The 23,811-nt window shown below is 34.6% G+C and overlaps 3 protein-coding genes across 9 annotated transcripts in view; 1 reads left to right on the forward strand and 2 right to left on the reverse strand.

Moving 5' to 3' along the window:
• The window catches only part of LOC108768910 (cationic amino acid transporter 2), a 102,212-nt gene extending 94,480 nt beyond the window's left edge, over positions 1-7,732 (reverse strand). For both annotated transcript variants that reach the window (XM_018519598.1, XM_018519597.1), the window contains exon 1: positions 6,676-7,732. The gene's annotated coding sequence lies outside the window, so the exon portion shown is untranslated. The remainder of the gene's footprint in view (positions 1-6,675) is intronic.
• Positions 7,733-13,387: 5,655 nt separating this feature from the next.
• On the forward strand, positions 13,388-18,655 carry LOC108768838 (uncharacterized). 2 transcript variants are annotated; one of them, XM_018519469.1, is made up of 9 exons: positions 13,388-13,562; positions 13,919-14,013; positions 14,093-14,337; positions 14,410-14,636; positions 14,719-14,991; positions 15,087-15,272; positions 15,332-15,573; positions 15,656-15,970; positions 16,037-18,655. In XM_018519469.1, the coding sequence occupies exons 2-9, from the start codon at positions 13,931-13,933 to the stop codon at positions 16,164-16,166; spliced, it is 1,701 nt and encodes a 566-aa protein (XP_018374971.1). In that variant the 5' UTR covers positions 13,388-13,562; positions 13,919-13,930; the 3' UTR covers positions 16,167-18,655. The 2 variants fall into 2 exon arrangements, with proteins under 2 accessions (XP_018374971.1, XP_018374970.1); XM_018519468.1 differs by having other exon boundaries at positions 13,924-14,013.
• A 9-nt stretch (positions 18,656-18,664) lies between these two features.
• Positions 18,665-23,811, reverse strand: part of LOC108768840 (elongation of very long chain fatty acids protein AAEL008004) — a 70,316-nt gene continuing 65,169 nt past the window's right edge. For 3 of the 5 annotated variants that reach the window (XM_018519472.1, XM_018519474.1, XM_018519475.1), the window contains 3 exons: positions 22,248-22,304; positions 22,058-22,163; positions 18,665-20,511 (listed from right to left, as the gene is read on the reverse strand). In XM_018519472.1, coding sequence (XP_018374974.1) covers positions 19,991-20,511; positions 22,058-22,163; positions 22,248-22,304 — 684 coding nt within the window. In that variant the 3' untranslated portion in view covers positions 18,665-19,990. The remainder of the gene's footprint in view (positions 20,512-22,057; positions 22,164-22,247; positions 22,305-23,811) is intronic. The other 2 variants (XM_018519470.1, XM_018519471.1) reach the window with 1 other exon arrangement.

Consider the following 23,811-nt stretch of genomic DNA (forward strand, 5'->3'; position numbering starts at 1 on the left):
CTCCCTCTCTCCCTCTCCCCCCCCTCTCTCTGGTTAAATTTATTAGAATTCTAGTTAAGATAATTCTATTTTATACAATATTTTTAAATAGTCTAAAGAAACTATTTAAGATAGTCTTGAAATAAGAACGAACTATGACTACCAGCCATAAAATCTTGATTATGCAAGTACAGTTCGATGCTGGCATTGTTATATTGTATTTTTCTTACTAATACTAACTTTTACTTTTTATTAATATTTTTTTCCACGCATATATAGATCCAAGTCTGAGCTCGTGTTGACTAATAATCTATGAAAAACAAGGCCAATGATTAACGCGAGCAACTAAATTTCACAGCAATTAAATTTCAACGAACATTAAATTTGTTTTGTTAATATTATAAAAATTTTTTGACGGGTTAAACATTTTCTTACACCACTAAGGAAAAGCGCTGTGTTACCTGAAATGTTTGGTTTACGAATCTAATTTGATCATGTTTAATAAAACTGTTTATAGAAAAATATTATAATTTGCTCGTTAATCATTATTTTTCACATTGTTGTTAGATCCAATTGTCTATCGTCATATACTTGAAAATTGTTCACGGTAAATTCAATCCTGCCACTGTTGCGACATTATTAGCAAAAATGTGATGTCATCGAATAATATAAGAAATGGGACGGAAAAAGAAGTAGTAAGAGTCAGTGATGTTGCAGACTCATTGTACACATAATCAACGATAAAGATTAGTGAGCATCATGGCGTCAACGAGCGTATCTAATTCTTTTGTTTAAAAGACGATAGCAAACACGTTCTAACGATGACTTAATTTAAACCATTTGACGACAACTGACGTCTGCATTAACGTAATTGCGAAATGGCATTGAATGTTAGAAAGCAATGTTGTTTGTATCATCATTTGTCATACGTCGCGCGCTTGTTCTACAAAATAATTGTAAGGCGTGTTGGCGAGGCCATTATATGAAAACGTCGTAAGTTAATATCCACATAAAGGATATCATTCCCAAAGAGCGCCTTGCATAACATAAAATGTTGAGTAGACCCAAAAATTGGTGCTGCGTAAATATTTTATGATGCTTGTTTATAACATAAATAACGGCAATTAGACTGAAACTGGAAATATGAAATATTGCGAGACTTTTTGGAGGAACGTAGCGTAGCAGTTTACTTTAAAGTAAATACACCTTATTTTATTATTATTTTTTCCTAAACGCCATGTTATATGTAAGGTTTGCATAGCTGGGCTGTGAAATCTATATTACATATGACATAGTGTCTCCTGACACGGATCGGACAATGCATCCGCATTCAGTACATGTCAATATTCTACGTCTAAAGGGTGGAAAGGGGGAGGGCATGATTCTCGCAATCCCAGTGAGGTTGTCAGTGATGAAATTCAGCATTCCACGTGATAGATAATACATAAGGTCAGGGACAAGTAGTACAATCATAAAATTAAGCAAAGGTAATGAGCGATAAGGTATCGTTAAAAATCTATTCATTCCAGTGAACAAAATTTATTTTACTATTAAGAATAAACTCAGTAGTCTCATAAATAATAATTTAAAAAATAAAAGTTTGTAAAATATTAATTGTATCTAATTATTATTTTATAAGCTTTTACTTTTAAACGTGTGATTATTGGAATTAATAATCATCATAATATCATTGAGTTTATTAGGCTTCTATTTAGTCATCATTACCTCAGATTATAATAATATACGCGAGAAAAAATAAAATTCTTGCAAAATACATATATTAATATAGAAATATGTTGTAAGAAAACATCACTTATAATCGATAGAACCAACTGTGAAATAAACTGAAAAAACTCTCTGTTTGTTTTATTAATTAATAAATAACCATATTATCTGCAAATACATTATGCATAATCAAAAATGAATAATATAATATATTATAGAACCGTATATGTGATAACACAAACTATAGAAATCAAAGCCTTAAACGGTATAGCTGGATCTTAATGCTTGTATGATTCTTATGTGAATTTATATACTACGTATGTAGTCCCCAGAAACGCACGCCGAAATGATTTTTTTTCTATCACGAGTTAAATTTACTGGCAATTTAACAAATTTTTTATGCTTATTCGCATCTTCGAAACGATCTTAATAATGTTGAATAACATATTAAAATCTGTAAATAATTAATTCTTATTGCGACAAAATGAATAAATTATGTTGACAATTATAATAAACTGCCAAATTAATAATACATACATAAAAATAAATATGATTTAATTTTTCCTTAAAACAAGAAGATAATTTTCGATATAGTTTATAAATATATTCTATTGATTGCAAATATCGTTTTATTGAAAAATAGTTTTACATTATAAAATATTTCAAATATGATTTTTATAAAAATTTGTATTGCGTTTTCTTGCTTCCAACGTTATAATCTGAGGTAACAAAGATGAATAAATAGTAGTCTTAATGTTCTTCTTTTGTTAGTAATTTTGGGTATTGCTTCACGGAAAAAAGAAAGTAACTGTCGTAACTAAAAACTGCATGTGGTAACTAAATGGCAGGTGTAAAATATGGACAGCTAAAATATAAATATCATAGCTAATGTCTTAGCTGTGATATATATATTATAGCAGCAATAGCAAACCATTTTGCTGCAGTTTATAAATTTATACGTCAGCAAATATATTATAACAAACCAAGATTAGCTGCAACAGAGAAAATCATTTTTCTGTGTTTCTGGATAAAAGTTAACTTTTCCTTTCTGGATAAAGGTAATATCGTAACTAAATATTCAATTACGTCCATGTGAATAGCGATTCCTTTTTCGTTAAATCGATAGAATGAGGAAACACTAGTAATGCAATTAAGTAAACGAGGTAAAGGGGACGACTTTTTCTCATTGACAGAATGAAGAAAGGTTTGGTCTTTCGTGGCTATCATTTTACAAATGAAACAACGTCCGAAAAATAAAGTTAATAATTCACATATTACGATCAGTCGATTTCATTTATACATTGATAATGTCTTAATGAACGTTTAATACGGGCAGCTTTCAGATGTTATCCGAACAAATTTTATTCATCGTGATGACCGAGATCTAAATTTTCAGATATTCTCGTCGAGATAAGTTACATGTTATCGATTAATTCTCTAATGTTTCTTAAAAACGAATATGAACCTTCATTTAACCTCCAAATCGTTTTAATATTAACTTCATTCAACTCGTCAAATCGTTTTAATATTAAAACAACATAATCATAATATTAAAATAATATAGAAATAACACGAAAATCTTGAAATGGTATTATTTGATATTTATTATATTGTATCTGATATTTGTAATATATTGTATCTGATATTACACTGTATGTAAATATATTTAGAATGATTATTAATTATTTTAACCAGGTAAATACATTTATTCAGAAGATAAACATCAACATTTTTGATCTTTCTGTAATTGGTTAATTGACCTAATTAACCTTTGTTGTCCTATATCAAAATGGACATGGACATTCTGCATACAATATTCCAAATGGAATTAATTTGATAATTACAATTCGCAAATATTATATTTTCAAAATCTTTATAATATTTTTCGAATGATAAAGAAAAATTGGGAACAGACATTGATAATATCAAAATACGAGTAAGACATCAAAATAAGACTTAGTACTAGCTTTGCTAAACTGTATATAAACGTAAAGAAAGAATTTATATTCTAGCTGATTCCACTAAACTCGGCATCACTACTGAGATTCTAAATACTGTATGTATTGGAATTTAACATCTTGCATACAATATTCCAAATTTTTAAATTAATTCACACTTACAATTAGCAAATATTTTTCAAAATTTTACATTTTTCGAATAATAAAATGTAAGTATTAGAACAGATATTGATAATATTAAAATAAAAATAAAGCATATTTAAGCTAGCTTTGTTGAACTGTACATAGATGTAAAGAAAGAATTTATATTTTAGCTGATCGCACCATTGAGATGATAAATAATGCATGTACTGAAATTTGTTGAAAATCACAGGGTTAAGGTAGTAATTTTATATTCCGTATTTTGTACTCTCGTGTAATGCGCGTCGTTAGGAATATCACGCCGCAGTTGCGAACGATAAATGATTTAATTTCGCACTCTCCCCTGGAATTTCGGGGCACAGAAATCCTGCGCAGTACCGCACGCACATTGCTAACATACAAACAGTACATGGCATGGATTTCGCGAAAGGGAATATTTAATGTACGTCCCCATGGATATCTGAAATTTCGAACGAGTGCGATAACACCGATGAAAATACGAGACAAAAAGCGTGGAAATGCGAGAAATACCAATCGGCTAATATTACGTTGTTTTGACATTGCACAATCACGCGATTATTAATACTAACCACTCTTTGGGTGACAGGGAAAGAATGATTCATCGACGAGACACGATCGCACAACGTACGACGCGCGTGGAATTATGTGATAAAGGTGAGAGTGCGCCTCGTCGTACACATGCAATGGATATTTTCAGGCTCTCCTGGAACCTTTACACAACCAAGCCTCCGGAAAGTAGTTTTTCTAACACGAAAATAAAAACCTTGCGACATCAAGATTTTCATGTTTATTTTTATGTCGACATATCTCGAGATGATATCGCGAGAAACGCGTTGCGTTTGCCACTTATGAGTCCTTACACCTACACACCTTATTTGCTTATAACAAATTAAATTTCGAGTTCGTTTGGCGATAAAATCGAAAGAGGTGTCGGTCGACCGCATCTTCTTAACATTCAATACGGAGTATCTCTCGGTCATGAAGCTTAGACTTAATATCTGAGATAAAAAGAAAGATAAGTTTTTCTTGAATTTAAATGAACAAGAAAGTTTTGTTATTTAATTGCATCTGCCCTTACCTATTGGAAAGTTAGTTAGTGAAAGGTCCTTCGTTTCCCAATCATTCGTAATGCGAAAACTGTCCTATCTTGACGCGTTTCAGTTGAGGAAAAGTCGACTTTAAGCTAAGGTTTAATTCGGATATTCGCTGTATTTTCACGTAATTTACTACATTACCATACCGTTTTCATTAAGAATGTATTGTACTAGCAGACAAAAAAGACTATCGTTGCTGCATTTCTTTTATCGTCCATTTATTTTTATGTATTTGCCAATGTTTTCACTGCGTCCAGCTATCCCGCAAACAACGCGGGACTTAATAAAACAATTTTTTCGACACTGCCGCGAATTTGTTCTGTCAAGCCAATACTAAAACAGTGTACTTTATTTCTTTCTACATTACTTCTTTTATTAAGTTAAATCTTACATATTCACGAATAGAGTAATTGGATATTTGTCAATGATTATGATAAAAAATTATATTTTGAATTAAATTTCATTGACAAAGAAAAATATGAATACTAAATGTTAGTTTATTCGTTCAATATTAAACGATAAAATGCCAGTAGGTTGAGGTAATTTTAAATAATAATTATAATATTTTATTGTTAATGTTATTGCAAATTAATATTTTGTGCTTAACATTTTGAAAATTCAGTTTTAATACTTAAAAAATAGCAGTAAAATTAATAGAATTTTGTACACTAATAAGAAATTTTAACATTTTATCACATATTAATATATAATGTACAAATTATTCAAACTTGTTACCAATGGAAAATTAAAAATATAAAACATTAAAATTCCTGATTACTATGAAAGTTATGTTATTGTACTGATATTTCATTATTTAATATTAAATGGATGAAAATTTGATTTTTATATTTTATGGCACAAAATGTATCGTGTCTAAATTACAATTTTCTCATGATCATCAGTAAAAAATAATCCTTATTCAGTTATTTTTATGAATGTAAAATTTGGTTTTATAGAAAAATAATACAGAAAAAAATACAGAAAAAATGTTTTAAAGAAACAGAAAAAATAGAATTTTATAATCCTTTTCTAAACCCCCCCAATTAAACTTAAGCCAATTATTTTATTAAACATATTTATCGTTATTAGATGGAATAATAATACAGAAAGAAATAGAGAAAAGATGTTTTAAAAAGAAACAGAAAAAATAGAATTTTATAATCCTTTTGTAAACTCCCCAATTAAACTTAAGTTGATTATTTTATTAAACATATTTATCATTATTAGATAGAATAACATTGCACAAAATTCATTTACGGTTTAGTAAAACAATGCTTAAAAGAATTATATAAGTCTGACGAGAGAAACTTTCTTACTTAATCTAAAGAAAGCAGACTTTCTTTTCGAGGTAATATAGGTAAGCTACGATGGAAAATTAAGAACTTCGTAGTTTGTCTTGTTAATCTAATACATACAGTTTTTAAAATTAATTGACGATAATATTAAAAGATTAGAAGAGATATACAAAGATAAATATTGCATAAATCATAGGCATTATTGAATCGAAGTAGAAGGAATAAAAGGATGATTTTCAGACCAGATGAGAGATTTAATTCATTCAAATATGAGGGATGTAAGTCAAGATGTAAGCTTACGGGAGAGACGAGGCAAGCCACTTTATTACCTCGGTTTCCGCTTATCGATAGGCTTTAATTTAACCGGCCTAACTGTCCAATTAACCTGCTTCCACTTCATATATAGTGCCAAGTAAAAACGTCCAGTCAGGGTCGTATGAAGGGACAGTAAGTTCCACTTACCCTGCCTGTCTGTCTTATCCCGTCTCGTCGCAGAGATCACTGTCCCTCCTCCCTCGACGAGCGGCACAAAGAATCACAGTTCACGAGAAAAGATATGCACGACGGACGACGACGGCGACGGCGACGACACGTAGCTGCCCACGAGTGATCATCCGCGGGAGGGAATTTCTCTTTGTGTCTCCCTCTTTTCCTCTTTCAGACTCTGTCAAGTCGCTTCCGGAACTTCTCTAAGAATATCTCACTGTCCCGAAAGCTTCGGGCCGGAAAAGGATGCATTCACGACGACGAGGACGACGATGATGATCAAGCCAAGTACACACTCACACGTTTCGCGTTGCGCATGTGTATACATATATCTATCTATCTATCCATTTATCTATATTTATATATATATCTCTGTGTACGCATCTCAATGGAACTCACGTTTCTTCTTCTTTCTTTCTCCCTCTTTCTCCATCTATCCTCGTTAAACTCACTGATTCGCGATAATCTCCGTTCGTTCTGGTCGCGTCGTTCTTTCTCACGATCCACCCTCCACCCTCTCGCTACGATTCTCTCTCCCTCTTTTTCCTTCTATCTCTCCCTCTCTCACACACTCTCTGCAACTAGGATAAAATGATATGTATTCATTCGCAACGGCGGTCCCCGAAACTGCACGGTTGTCTTCGCGTTTCGCACTTTCACTGGACCGATAATCGAGAGTGTCTGATTTCACCTAGCCACCCCCCGTATCATCCGTTCGTCTCGTTGGTTGACTTTTCCGTCTTGTGCTGGCTCTGCTTGTGCTTCCTCGCTCTGTGTCCTCCTATCTTTCTCTCTTCCTGTCTTTCTCTCGACGGAGACCCCGTTGCACGCCCCCTCGGACAATAACCCTTACTCACTACTATTTTTGCTTGCCTAAACTAATACGGATAATATACTCCCGGTGCACGCGGCTAATATCTCTACACTCGCACGACTACCCCCGTGTGCGCTCTAACCCGAGTCATATTTTAAATACGACGACGCACGGGTGGCGGTGCGACCGTGGGGTTACACTCTCTGCCTCTCATGCTGCCGCCTCCCTCTTGCGCCCCGGTCGGCCGCGACGCACCCCTACCCTCTGAAGGCATCCCCACCACGGATACTGTTCGCCCTTGACGCGCCACCCCGCCGAACAGTGACGTCTCCCGAAGGTTTAACTCTTACCCCCCCATCGAGATGTGCGTGCCGCCTGCTTTTATTTCTTATCATTAAACTAAAATACTGTAGACTCTTTCTCTTTGTTACTTTAATTTTATCCCTTAATCAAAAGGCACGGGACGCGCTTACGGATTTTTATCCTTAGCTTTGATGATTAAAGTGTAATACTGTAAAAATTGTAAATTTTCTAGGGAAGATCTTGAAAACTCTTTCTACCTTCTTTATATTTTATAATAAAATTGGGAAGAGGAAAAAGAACAGGATTGATACATCATTAGAGTTAATAAATATTGTTGTAATTAATATAATTTTGAAATATTAATTTTAATTATCTAAGAATACTATAAAAGATACTAAAAAACCACGATACTATAAAGACAAGGTTATCGTCAAATTCTTCGTACTTTTCTGTTAAGTTCAATCGACTCTATCGTAATCACCCGGGTTTCTCCGCACGATCGAGACGCCCCTAACATACCCCTTATTTCCCGTTCTGAAAATCGCAGTGACGGAATTCTGCTACAAAGTCCTGCTCCGTATCGCTAGAATATTTCCACGAATATTTTCTAATCTTTACGTGTTTCACGAAACATTACAAGTCTACTATGAAACTTGACTGTTTACTTTTAATGAACCTACAGTATATTGCACAAAGGAAGTGCGCTATGTTACACTCTTTCCAAGGTTTACTCAGTGAAATGTTTCTCGGTATTGCGATATTGCATATCTCGGTGGCGCGATGACCCCGTTACTTGCGACGTCCTTGAAATTATGACAACCCACCGCTGCAGCTGCAGGGGCAGAGGACAGTAACGTAGTCGGAGTATCGCTTTACAGAGAATTATAATTAAATAAGTGATATTTACGTCCCCGTGAAATTGTGGGCGTAAAGTTAATGAACGTACACAAGAGGCATAATTTAGCAGAACGAAATTTATTATGCAAGCAATATGGGACATGTGTATTGTAATTCATAAACTATAATTATTCGTGACATTCGATGCATCGCGTGGAATGTAACAAATTAATATTAATGTCTGTGTACTTTCTACAACTTTTAGAGTGAATTGTCATTCTAAACAGTAAAATCTCACTCTTTAAAATAAAAAATAGAGTCATTCTTTTTTAAGATCGGCTCAATTTTTACCCTTCAGAGTGAGATTTCATTCTAAAAAATTTAAAGAGTAAATACAAACGAATCCGAGAGCGTTACTTATACATTTCTACCCATATGATTGAAAAAAGCGTTGCGCTATGTCTCTTCAATTGGCACCGAGTCGAGTGAGCCGTTAAAGTTACATCAGTTCTTATTAACGCCGAGGGCTCGCAAAAATTGGTAAGTGCCGTGTTTCATACGGTTTTTGCGGCTGTTACCACACCGTCACGCTGCTTTTCCCCAACTATATCCCCACCTTATTCGGTCGATCGACGATAACGTCGGCATTGTTGTTATACGTCACTGACCGCCACCCCTGCGAGGAATTATACCCTTTCTCCTTCCGCCGTCTTCCCTACCTTTCGCGCGTCCCCCGTTTCCCTTCACCCCTCTTTCAAACGGGGCTCAATGGTAGCCGCAGACTACTTATGGTATCTAAACGCCTGACCTGATGTTTAGGGCAATGTGTCTGACACTGGCCAATAGGTGAAAGGACAGAAACCGTCTCTATCCCGCGGCAAGCGCCACACTACTAAATCATGCATATCGAAACCGTTGCAGGGGCGGTCGCGCGCGTCACGTAACAGTTACAGGGTGCTACGAAATTAGGAGAGTTCGTACTCCCCACAGCGCGCAATACCCTGTACGAATTCGAGCTCGATCGAGCTACCGATCCTCCAGAATCTACCGTCGATCTCGTATGTTATATCACGCCGTCGCAGTAACGCACCGTATGACTCTAGCTGCAGGTCGCAGACCGCGGAAGATAATTTTAGAACGGAGCTAACAACGCCTTCGTATGCAGTTGATATACCGTCTTCATAAACATTAATCAACATACTGCTCCGCTTTTTATTTGTCTCTTTGATACATTAGTTCTAACTAATATTTATGACAACAATCCCACGGGTATTAAAGTGCTAGAGTCAGAAAAAGCGATTACTATCCTTGGAGAAACAACCCCTAAACATAGCAAGCGACTCTCCTGGTGACTCCCAACCCACTCGAACCAGTACGTTTACGATCGCGGAAATTGTGCGTTACCGGAAGTCACATATTTCCTAAGGGTAAAGTGAGAAAGAGAAAAAGAAGGGGCGCAAGAGAGGGAATAGCATCGAGGCAGCTTATACCCCTTCCGCATCCCTTGGCCGCGAGCTTTCATGAGCTACTCCCCACTCGGGGGTTCGTTTCCCTACCCGGCGACCGAGGGATTCTCCTATTGACGTGCCAGTCCTCTCTGACCCAACCCCGTGAACCCCTCGCCCACATCTATCCCCACGCGCACCACCACCATCCCTCTGGCCCTCTATAGCATGGTCTGACGTAACGTCGCGTTACGTCAGACCACCCTCGCAGCCCGCTGCTGCAACGGGTAGTCTCCGGACACTCGCACCCTCGCACGGTCTCTCTGTCTCTCTCTCTCTCTCTCCCTTTTCCTTCTCTTTCTCCCTCACGATTTCTACACGATCACATTTCTTACCGCTGCAACGCGGTACTTCTTTATAATCACAAATTTCGCCTTGGCAAAAATCATCTACGCGCGTAGGATGCGATAAAAAAGTATTAGATAGGCGGCAAGGGAACGAGAAGAGAGTCTTTCGCCATGTGGCGCCATGGGAGTTCCTTTTCACGAATCGATTTAAAATCCTGTACTTCACCTTTTTTTTCTCGTTATTTTATTTTTACGAGAAAAAAACATTCAATGTTTCGCGACAGAAACTTATTATTCCGTTATAATTTAAATCGTGATTCCGTACCTTTATACCACCCCTGTAATTCTAGATAGAAGCCGGTGGCTTCCAGGAGATTTGCTCACCGGCCTATGTATGGTTAGAAGTGACAATGATAGTAAGCTAAAAGAAAGAGGAAGTCAGAGGGAGGGAAAAAGAGAGAGAATTCTAGGAAATGTGGTCTTATTCCACGTAAGCCAGATATAGAAGAGTCGATTTTACGTTAATCAATTCTTAGAATGATCTTAGGAAAATATGTATTAAAAATCGAATATAAATCCGAATGACATAATATTCAATAAAATATATTTCTTGTTTATAATGTTTTGTCTACCTTCTAATAAAATATATTCTAAGATTTTATTGTTATTGTAAGATTTTCATATTTCTGGTATTCACAGTTCATTCTTATGTTAAGATTCTCTTAAGTAATGTCTTAATTAAAATGCTAATACAGCTCTACGATCGATATTTATAATCGGTTCTTATTTTAAGATCGTCTTAAATAATGTTTTAAAATGCTAATATAGCCTTCTAATTGGTTCATGATATCTTAAAATTGTGTACTTATTAAGACGATTCTAAGAACGGTATTCATAGTCGGTTCTTATTTCAAGTAATATCTTAAGACGCTAATGCAGCCCTCTGATCGGTTCGTGACACCTCAAGGTTAAACAAGACGCGATCTCGAATATAAGAATAGACTATGAATACCGGCCTAAGATTTCGACTATGAATATTGTCCTATGATTGGCTAATGACTCTTAAAACTGTAGTTAAAACGATCTTAAGAATTGACTATGAAGGTCAATTCATAGTCACACTGGCATGAAGATTCTTAAGGTATATAATCTGTATAAAAAATATATTTACGTAATCACTTCTAGTATTACGCTATTACTTGTTATCAATTTCAGATCTCCGGCAAAATTATATCCCGCAGAACATAAACTAACGGTAACACAATACACCAATATTATAATTTTCCTCAATTCAACAATACAAATGTAATATAACACGTTGTACATAACAATTTGTTAAGAGTATAGAATTATAACATTTATGTGATGTTACTGTCAATTTGTATCCTTTGAGATACGAAAAATACACAAAATTCGATTTTTTTTAATTCTATGTGTACCTTGTATAAATTATAAACGATGCGTCTCCCTCAGATTTTTAATTCTTATAAGAATTTAAAATTATAATCTTAAATTCTCTAACGCCATCTCTCTCTCTCTCTCTCATTCTTCTACTAAAAATAAAAAATATCAGTTCTAAAATACAAATATATCACTTAAAATTATGCACAAATAATATGAACATCGGAGTTATTAAGCAATAATAATTAATCATTACTAATATATGCATTAATGCTTAGTGCATTTCATTGCCGGAACTTTTTATAGTAAATGTCTCAAGGTAGTCCAGCAATATGTCGTTCGCTATTTCGAATAATTGAAATAATTGTACAGGAAACTTCGATAAACTTATGGATCTCTAGTAAGTCTGTAACATGATTCGTCTGTGAGAAGGAAACAATACACAACAGTGACGATGCAATACTTTTTAACGTAAACACTCGCGTTATAAAAATTCGCGATCAACAATGCCCGAAACGAAGGACAATCTCGCGGGAGAACTGTTTGAAGTTAGCCGTAAAAGCAAAAATCGTGAGAGTCATGTCGGTAGTGCCATCTGATATCGCGAGCGCGAAACTTTTCAAAGCGCTTAAGTCAATAACATAGGGATTTCTAATCTCGTTGATTTTTTTTAGTATACATATATACAGGGGTCCCGACCTTTTTTGCCAATCACTTTTGTGTAGATAGAGCTAAACTGAATCGAAAAGTCCTCTACCATTTTGCTATTTTCGCAATAACAAGATATTAATTACTACGCGTTAACAAGATATTAATTACTAAAAATTGCAAAATATTGGTCTAGAATAATTTTTTTACTCAAATACTATCAACTTTACAGAAAAACTGCAAAAGACAAAAATTATTTATTTTCTTCTCATAAAGTTCTGAGAATTTTTTCAGAATTTTTTAATACCGTATTTTCTCATATTGGCAAAAATAAGAAAATGTAGTACTAAAAAGTTGATAAAAAATTCTGAAAAAATTTGATTCTGGATATAACAGAACCAAAACGTACGTTTAAATATTCAATTTCAAATTTCTTAAAATTCAAATAGTACTAAAAAGTTGATAAAAAATTCTGAAAAAATTTGGTTCTGGATATAACAGAACCAAAACGTACGTTTAAATATTCAATTTCAAATTTCTTAAAATTCAATAACTGTTATTTCCATATAATAGGAGACGCGAAATTAAAATTTTTTAAGGATTTTAAACATTTATTAACATGCACAAAACAATTCAATTCATATGTAATAAATATATTAAAACATTCAAATCCAACGATTTATTTCCATCAGGAGCACCGCAAAAAAAGTGAATATTGTTATGTAGTTTACATCCACTTCTTCAGAGGGCAGTAGTGCGCGAAGGCATTTTACGGTTACAGGAAAAAGGCTGAAAAAGGCCCTCATGTCTTCTCTCCGGTTTCTCTTTGCTTGCACTTTCTGCACTCAGGTTTTCTTATGCTCCATCATGCTCTTTCTCTCTCTTCAGCGATCGAGTATACGTCCGTCTCATCTTAGACGCGAAAAATGCTTGAGCCGCTTGAGATTGGAAGTGCAAGCAAAACAAACGGATCCAAGAATAAAAAGAGTTCAAATACGTTACGATCATACTAGGGAAAACAACATTTCTTGAGCGCTAATTGAGATTAGATGACAAGAAAACTCGCCGGTATGGATAATTTTGTATGTTTTCTTTTGCGCGGAGTTTAATCCTGTGTGTATATGTGCATATAATTTTGATAAGATGAATTGAAATTTTGCGAATAAGGGACTTTACTCCAGCCGTGCTTATTTACATTTTGTTAAAGAAATATATTGCATGAAGTCAGAATATTTGCAAGATCATAATTTTTACAAATTAAAAAGCTAATTGCTTTTATAATCTAATAATCTTTTCTACTTTTATTTATTTGTTTTAAATATCTTGATTTATAGTTTCTCTAGTACATATATCTTTCACTGTTAGGTAAAAATAATATTAAGCCATTGTAACATTTATAAATTCATTGTATTTTCTTATCCAAGAACAGATTTATCATGGACGAGGTTGCAGATAATTTTGCATGGACTCGCCAGCTCGAGTGTCCACCAACAGTATACAATGAATCAGTGAAGAAAATGTTTGTTCATTATATATATATATCTGTTTATTAAATCTCTTGCTATTTATCGTTTTGTCTAACTTTTCTTTTCCATCAGATTATCCAAAGGAGTACTGGAGCTCCTATGGGAGGACATTTCCAATTCTGCGTTTCCTATAGCTGAAGCATGTAAAATAAGAAAGAACATTTTACTGTACAAACTGAAGCATGAATTGACTGATTCTGCAATTTCATCTGCGAGACATTTGGATCAGTTGAAAGTAAAGAATAATGTACTGAAACAACAAATATCCACACTGGAAGAAGAATATGAAGAACAGGATCATACTGTCAGACAAAAAAGTAAGATGACAAGCATGCATTAATCTCGAGAATATTTCGATGCAATTTTAATAAATTTCATGAAATTGTTAGTGCAACGGTTAAAGGACATAAAAAGCAAGTGTTCACTGATCAGCAGGAGAAAGGATTTGCTAAAACTGAAACATAGTGAAACCAGCAAACAAGTGAAAGATTGCGATGATATGAGACAAGTATGCCAGCATTTAATGCCAAGCACTTCTAAGGACATAGATCAACAGAGATTGAGGGAAAATTTGGATATAATAGTAGACCTGCGTTCAGTCACAGATAAGAAACAAGTCAGTTTTTTTTACAGACTATTGTATGAAATAATATTCATGTATAAAATAATACTGAGAATAACATTTTCTAATAACACAGATATGGACAAAGGTATCAAACTCTCTTAGTAGTATTGATGTGCACACACTATGGACACACTTGTATCAAATGCTGTCGCAAGATTTGAACATATTAATGAAATTGGAAACCAAGAATGACTTCGACAATTTAAATGTAGTAGGCGAAAGTATAGATATTGGTATTGCAAGAGCATCTGGTCAATATATATGCATGATATCAAAACGCATATTGTCTAATACTAAAGTTAACATGTACCAACAACGTTTAATGGAATTTATAGATCTAATAGAGGTAGCGTGAAAATATTTTAATACTTATGTTAAATTATAAGAAAAAATATAATTAGCGAAGAACGTGAGACAATTAATGCACACCTTGTCTTGCAGTCGTTATCCCATGAAGATGTGAGCGCGTGGTTAGTTTTAAAGTTGGAGGTAAAAAAATTAAAAGCCGAACAGGCTTACCTGCAAAACGAAGTTCAGCAATTGAACAATATAATTCAGGAAAATTCCTTGCTCAATCTCGATATAGCTCGATTAACGGCTGATATAGAGACGATTGACGCACAAATGGTATGTATTAGCATATTTTATACTCTACATTTTCATGATACTGATATCGAGCTTTGCAGAACAAATATATAAAGGACATTCAGCAATCCATAGCAATTTTAAATTCTACGCCGACGCTCATATTTAAAGGAAAAGAGAAGCTACAATATGAGTTGCAGAGAATAGTAGCCTTGCAGGCTGACAATTACGATGCAAATTGTGTGAATAATGCGTTGGATATCGAATTAGATATGTTTTACAATATCTTGGATCTCAACGCTTTACGAAAAGTAATGTTGAAGGGAGATGTGGGACTGTACAGGTTTGACAATCTTATATTAAACACATCTTATGTTAAATTTTTCGTTAGTATTGTAGAATTATCATATGAATTTTCTTAATAGACACGCAGTCTGTGGGCTAGACAAAGCCTCCATCACGACGGTCAATCCGCAATACTCTAGGATCAAGCCTTACTTCCCGACAATACAAATGTCGATATATTCTCTCATAGAATGCTATAAAAACGTAACTGCCAATATGGTTTACACGAAGCTAAACAATTCGACTTCAACGGAGGAGATTGAGTACACAGATAAGTTAATGTCGCCACAAGAAAAATGTAATTATAATAGTCTGGAAATGCTGAACCTCGCTAAAATCGCTTGCGATCAGACACACGAAGAGATTAAACACTTTAACGAAGTTCTAAGTGCTTGGTAAGTTAATTTGTGGAAATATTGATATAATTTGATGCAGTAATATTAACTATAAATATGTTTTAGGACAAATCAAAACGTACAAGAAGTAATGGCACTCGACGGAACGACCGTGGACGGCGTGTCTTTTAAGGATTGGTTGCAGCGTTACAATTTATTATTATACATGATACACACACATAAAAATAGCAAATAATTCATATATCTATACTGTAGTCTTTCGCCATTCATCTATAATATATTCTATGATATTATTCATGTGTCCAGAATTTTTGCATGTATATACTATATATTTTTAAAATTATTTTTTTATACGAATTGTACAAGGGTAATAATTTAGAGTACACGGGCATAGTAAATAGACTTATATTTTTCGCAAAAATACATCACGTAATATACACGTTAACCAATTTTGTGATTAATAAATTTTGGTTATAGTACAACGTAAAAATGTTTTCGATGTAAGAGCACTTGGAATTTTCACATCGCTGCCTATCGAGATTGGCGGCGCACGCCCATAATTTGCTTTTGGCACCCCATCTCGGCGAGCCACTTGCAACAAAACAACTTCAAGTTCTCGGCCGAGTGAGAGAAAAAAAATGTATTAAATCGTCCATGCATTTCTTTTTTATACCATACGCGCACATTTAGCATTTTTCATCGCTCCAGCGATTGTATATTGAATGATATCTAACAAAAAATCAGCCGTCAACGGCACTATGCTTTTCAGCTAAAATATTTTCAACGAAATTCTAAAATTTTATGTAGTTATAGATAATCTCTTGCGAATGCTTACATATGGTACACGCATCAATTATTGCAGATCACACACATAACAGATCACGGTCGAAGAGCTTGTTATCAATGCAACTCGAGTTAAATTTTTTTTTAGAATCATTTCTCTTCTATCATTAATGGAAAATTGCACCAATAAACATGTTAAAGTATACTCTTTTGTCGTTTGCGAGAGATAGAAAAATGGGTTAAGGACATTCTCCATTTGGGAACAAGCTCTTCAATTACGGTTGTTGCAATTTATATTACTTGAATTTACATCACAAGACTCAAGAACGTTCAAAGGAGAAGGGCAGTAATCGGAACAGGGTCCCGAGAAGTCGAAAATTCAAGACGCTCTCTTGACTTTTCTTTTTCCTTATGTACGTAAGCCGCAACTATAAGGGTCATGCACCCCAATGTGCGATTTTATACAGCTTCCGTCTCATATATATGTATATATATGCACATGTGGATTTATATAAATTAGCCCCTGAACTTGGATCTTTTTTTTTTTTAATTTTTAATTGCCTCGAAGTGTGGCACGACCGTCGCACTCCTCGGACTCCTCTTTAGTAGTATATAAAACTAGCCTACCTATGTACAAGACGCTATGTATTACATACAAGACGCGCGCGAAGCGAGCGAGATAGGTAGCTTAATGATTGTCGCGGTTTTAATCGACTTCAGCTTCGGGAAGAACGTAAAAACCTGACACACAATACAATAGTAACTAGTAAACAGTAATTAAAAGCAGAGGGTTAAACAACAGGCCTTATCTACATATTTTTCTTCGTCTGTAATTTTACGTCTGAGAAATAGGCGAATTAAAAAAAATTTATTTCGCGAAATTATAATTTCTGAATCTTCTTAATATATACTCAAGATAATCTAATTTTGCAAATATATCTACTAATCTTTTTTAACTCGTTCATTTTTTTTATTTTATTTTAAATTTTGACAATCGCAATCTTATCCGATACTGAATAATAACATCGTTCATTTAAATCCATTAATCCAAATTTTTTTCGGAAACAGCCCGGCTATCGAGCGGAAGGAGATTCGCAATATTCAACCCTTTTCAACTGAAGGAGCTAACGATCACGAACGCGAAATCCTCGCACGCTTCCCGCGCACGTTAAATAATACAACCGAGACAACGAGCATCCGCGACGAGCATCGGCACATCCACAATGTGGAAAGCGTTGCGACGCCGTGACCGGACGTCGGCGTGGCGGCTGCTGGGCGCGCGAAGGAAAGGGGATGTCGAGAGTCCCTCTCGCGAATCGACGTATGCACGATCACAGAAGTCGGTTACTGGCATTTCTAACCGATGCTTTTGAGCTTTAAGTATTGAGCAAAAGGCACGCCTATCTTCAAAAGGCACATTGGCGCAATCGTATCCTTCCTACTCCCGCATGAATGTTTGAGGACGGTATTCATAGTCGGATCTTATATTTAAGATCGTCTTAAGTACAGTCATAAACTACCAAAGAGCCATATTAGCATCTTAAGACATTACTTAAAATAAGGATGGAATATGAATACCGCCCTGAGACTCTTGAACAGTCAAGTCGATAGTACTTCCGCAAATCAATTAGAATACACTTATTCATAGTCCGTTTTTATTTTAAGATCATCTTAGGTAACGTCTTAATGCTAATAGAGCACGCTAATTATGACATCTTAAGATTATATTTAAGATAGTCTCAAATATAATCGACTATAAATATCGGTCACAGAGCAGTATTGGCATTTTAAGAGATTACTTAAGTCGATCTTGAAATAAGAACCCACTATGAATCACTGATTCGTTGGAGTGAGCCAATTTCAAGACTTTCGATTTTCTATGTAATCATAGAATGCAGATTTTCTATATATATATATATAATAATAAAATAATATAAAATTTATCTTTTCTTGAGGAATCATAATAAATATTGACAATAATATACGTGATTTTGTAAAATGTTTAATCAAGTTTATGATTTTTGTCTATTCTTCGCTTCTGAATGTCCTTTCGTGTTTTTACGTAATCAAGAAATCTTGAAGTCCGCGACTCGATTGGCTAAGGTCACTTCCGTGCATGTTTCTAAGTGGCGAGTCATCGAAATGCAAACGAAAAGATTTCTCGGCTAACTGCGTAATAGTATCGCGCCAAATTGCTATTGTAATTTATCGTTATCTACATCCGTATAATTTCTTTATATAACACTAAGATCGTGCTGCCAGCTAGTGAATTTTTGAGAGATCAGGAACGTGTGATCGTGAAGCCTTGACTGAATTTATTTTTATTAAACCTGATGGAACATTTTTTGTATTGCGCCTGTGGAAAACAGAATAAAATATGATAATTTCCAACTGCTAAATTGGCCCATAAGGAATGTCGTCGCGGTGATTCCCTCGCCACAGAATCACCGAGTATCCAGGAATAAATAATTCTTTTTATTTTTAATTTGAATCTGTTCTTCCTCTATCTTCTTCCGCTATCTTCCACCTAATTATTCATGATTTTGCCGAAGCGATGGACTGTTAATAATTCACAATTAACACGAGTATCATTAAAAGCAAGCCAGAGAAGAATAATGTATGCAGTATGCCCTGTAAAGGTCATAGATCTCTTTGAAGATTCACGGAGATTACATTTTGCAATTTAATCTACATCATTTTCAGAACAACTCTTTTTTTTCTACAATTGTGACCTGAGCCATGCAAAGTCTGTTCGCAAACTAGTCACCTAATGAGAATCGTTTACTTGGCAAGTGGCGTAAATTATCATTTAGGTCGCTAAAAACGCAATTATTTATATCTAAATGTCTCGTAAAACCCGATTTAAAAACTACTCGTTTTTCTCCAGTTCCATCCACGATGCGGGAGCATCAGGATATGATCCGCCTAAGCATCCTTCTGCGTCAGTCGCCGGATTACGGTCACGCGCGACTGTTCTAGCTGGAAAACCATCGCGCTAGTGAAGTATCGTATCGTCGATGAAGTACGTCAACGTATGCTGTATACGTACCGCGAGCCGAATACGTGCGACGTAATTTTGTACTCTTTCTTTTTCGATAGATGCGTCGATCTCGGCAGGGTCTTCAACCCTTTGTATTTAGATAATACAACAAATTAAAGATAAAGAAAGAGACAGAGGGAAGAAGACCCGCTAATCTTTCGGCGATTCCGCGGAAGAGAAAGAAAAACGACGTCGTGGCGAGAGAAGATCGACTAGGCTATGCGCTCGCTCGAGGGTCACTCGACTTTCATTGCGAACGGTTTTCGGAGATTGAGCTCCGTCGCTAGGCTTTCGCCTTTCACGTAATAATCGGCAGCATCCCTTCTCCTGGGCGAGGAGCCGTTTGCGAAACCGTTGACGATGCCGTTCGCAACACCATTCGCGACGCCATTCGCATGCTTGCCCTTCGATTGATGATTGTCCTTAGCGACGCCGTTCGTTATCGCCGCCCCATTCCGTTTCCTGGGTTTACTTTCCTGGTAGCTTTGCTGATAGAACTCCTTGAACAAGAAGAAGAACATCACGGCGTGCAGACCGATCCACCAGACGAACGCTTTTGGGTAATTGCACTCGATGAAGAGCAACTGGAAGGCGTGAACCATGATGGCGATGAATTGCAGCATCTGGAAAGCGGTCAAGTACTTCTTCCACCAGAGGTACGGCTGCACCTTTGGACCCATCGCTGCCAGAAGATAATACGTGTACATCACGATGTGGACGAAGGTGTTCAACAAACCGAAGAAGGTCGAGTGGCCGCCTGAAAGAATGATCATCAACAGAAATTAGTACGAAATTATATTCGTAATTTATTCGTTTTCAAATGAAAGTTGTTTTTGCTTGAAAATAGCAACAAATACTTGCACTCAAAATTATTTGTGAATAATTCAAAAAGATATGAATCATCAAAAGTATATAGTATTAACCCTCAACTACATGAGTGAGTCATTTGGACTCGGATGAAAATTTTAGTCGGTCGCTATTTTTGTATTTATATTGCAGAGTTGAAGTGAAGTAAAAAAACTTGGATCCTTTCTCTGTCGATCGCCGTAATGCAATTGGTTCATTGTTGTCTTGACGCTAATTGTGATGCAATAAAAGTTTGGCTTGTGTGATTTGGACCCGTCAAATGTAAATTTATTAGATTTTTACCAAAAGTGAAAATTTATTTTTAGGGAGTGCCTCTTTATTAATGCTGTATTCAAGTATATGTGTTGTCTTTTTATAATTAAAATATGTGTTCATTGTCAAATAAAGCACGAGAGAGGCATCTTGGTGAAACGATCGCTCTATTTTTTCAGAGTTATAAAATCGTGAGTAAATAATGTCGAAATCATTATATATTTAATATCAAATATTTTCATTGCATTTTTTCATTTTTAAAGAAGAAAATACCCGACATACCTCCAATATTATTTTTCCGAACATGTATAAAAATGCCCCTACTTCAGTCGCGCAAATAATTATACGTTTTGAAATGAATCGATATAACGTTTTTTTTTCTTAAAGTTCATGTTTTCCTCTTTTCAAAACACTACTTATTTTTATCTGTATCTTTTTTTATCATAAAGATATGATTTTTTGAAGAAAAAAAAACTGATTATTGCACTCTTTTCACAAATTGTTCTTTAGTATTTTTTTTGCATAACTTTTTAATTATTATCAAAACCTTTTTATATTTTGATATTTTGATTCTATACATTCTGGTATTTCATTAAAAAAAAATTTTCCATTGAGATTTGTGATAATTATAGAACCAGTCAAAACCGTCATGAGTGACTTGGACATGTAAATTGAGACTCTAAAACGAGAGTTGAGGGTTAAATTACGTCCAAATAATTTATCCGATAATCCAAGTGTATCTTTTAGCAAATTAATTGCTAAATTAACATATAGTTTTCTTATAAAAACAAATAATAGCATATTGTTTTCTTATGAAAACGAATAACACAAGTCTGCGATTCAGTAAAAATAATTATATTATTTTCGAGTTCCCGAAAACTAGTTTCTTATTAAAAAGCACATAAATTTAAATTTAAAATGTGACAAATGACGAGCTCTAAAATGATAATATGTATGTAAAAGAGATAAACAAATTTTTGCAATCTCTAAAAAAACTAGTCATTATTCGTTTTCGTAACAATATATTCGTTTTCAACTCATATGTATGTATAAGGAAAGCTCTTAGATGCCGAAGGCATCGCGAAGGATCGCTTTTGCGACATTGACACAAATTAGTTTTGCAAAATCAACTAAGTTTTTGCAACGAATGAATAAAGGAATTGTATAAACAATTTTCTACTTACCTGGTGTGAACTTGACACCGAACCAAACCGACATGGGCATGCAACCGTGATGGATCACATGTAGCGTAGACACGTGATTATTCTTCTTTCTTAACACGAAAAAGATCTGGAAGAAAATGCGCACGATTAGCCCCGTGGAATATAAATCACACATCTCGGTAAGAGGGAACATTTAGATCACTTTACGTACCGTGTCCATGAATTCAGTAAATTTCGAGAAGTAATACCACCAGCTTGCGTAGACCATCTGCGATTTCGAAACATCAATTAGGAAAAGCTTTTTTTATCGCTTCTTAATTGGATCGATTTTATGCATGAAATTTTCTTTGGTTTTACTCGAAAAGTTTTTATCCTCAAACATGAGAGGCTTCTATATTTTTTTTTACATTCCTGTTGAAGATCAGGATTCTTACCTTCGATTTTTATTACACACTTAGACGATTTTAAACACTTCTTTATATATTATAATTACAAGTAAATTAAAAATTAGTTTCATTAAAACATAAAGGCGAAAAAAGGAAGAAAGACGAAGGGAGAAAGAAAGAATCTACGTATATACAATTTGTAAAAGTGAACGACTCAAGTAAATAACAGATGGATAACAGATGAAAAAATAAATACATTTATTAAGTGATTTAAAAAATTAGTTTTCATAAGAAAATGCATATTAGAAGCATTTCGCAAGAACACACACCGGTAGTGTATTCGAGACGATGAGGAGTCTGTGAAAATCGTCACTGACAGAGTGTGTCACAGTACGTATGGGTGCGATGACAGAAATTAATGCGGCGCAATTGTGCGTAAATGAGGGTTTATGTAATTTACGGTCGTTATCGCTTGACGTAATGACGTATAGCATATGTTAAACAATGTTAATCACATAGGCCACTAACTACAGTTAGAGTTGTTCTATCGCTTGAATTCTATGTTTGCAATTCTGCTAACTACTATACTACTTTGGCCCTTTTCTTAGCATATGGATATATACACGTACTATTGCGTGCAGAACCGGTCATGAGAAAAGATCATAAATTCTTAGAATATTTTTTTTCAATGATTTTAATTAATTAAAATGAAAAAAATATTCCAAATTTCAGTAATTAATTAAAAATACTTTACTCAATTATTGGTTAGTTAAATGTATATTAATGATTGTTATCATTGAAAAAAAAATTCTAAGAATCATGTAAAATCTGTTATGACGTCAATTCAATGTGAAGTTGAATTAAATGAGATCATAAAAATTACATCTTTCTTGTTCGGTCAAATTATAAATTTATTGACTGGTTTTATAAAGCATTTCGTAAAGTTATAAGCTAACTGTATACAATGAATGATTTTCATGTTTACTTCTTTGCATTTTGACCAATGCAGGATTCGCTGCTTAAAGAGCTGCATAAATAAAGTAAGTAAAAGTAAAAGCATAAATAAATAAAAGTTTACACGAAAGTGGCACTCCTGGTGGCTCAGTTGCACAGCGATGTATAGAAATTGGCCGAATCAATCAATCAATCAATCAATCAATCTAATCAATTGACCGAATTAATCTATTGTACATACGAGCCACAAACTAAAGAAGAGAACAGAAAAAAAAAGATAATAACTTTAACCTAGGGTGCGTTCCGAGTTACGCATGAAGCGCATGTTCTTGTTCACTAAATAAAAAAGAAAGATAAAATATTAAAATACATTATGCGCTTCATGTGTAACTCGGAACGTATCCCTATACATCTGATCTATGCTTGACACCAATT

Source organism: Trachymyrmex cornetzi, unplaced genomic scaffold (assembly GCF_001594075.2).
Source record: "Trachymyrmex cornetzi isolate Tcor2-1 unplaced genomic scaffold, Tcor1.1 scaffold83, whole genome shotgun sequence".
Taxonomy (NCBI): domain Eukaryota; kingdom Metazoa; phylum Arthropoda; class Insecta; order Hymenoptera; family Formicidae; genus Trachymyrmex; species Trachymyrmex cornetzi.

Excerpts from the sequence above, each read along its gene's own strand:
- LOC108768838 (XM_018519469.1), top strand. The coding sequence starts at position 13,931 with ATGGACGAGGTTGCAGATAATTTTGCATGGACTCGCCAGCTCGAGTGT. Across the intron at positions 14,992-15,086 it reads AATTTATAGATCTAATAGAG|TCGTTATCCCATGAAGATGT; the intron begins GTAGCGTGAAAA and ends CTTGTCTTGCAG. Across the intron at positions 15,971-16,036 it reads AACGAAGTTCTAAGTGCTTG|GACAAATCAAAACGTACAAG; the intron begins GTAAGTTAATTT and ends AATATGTTTTAG.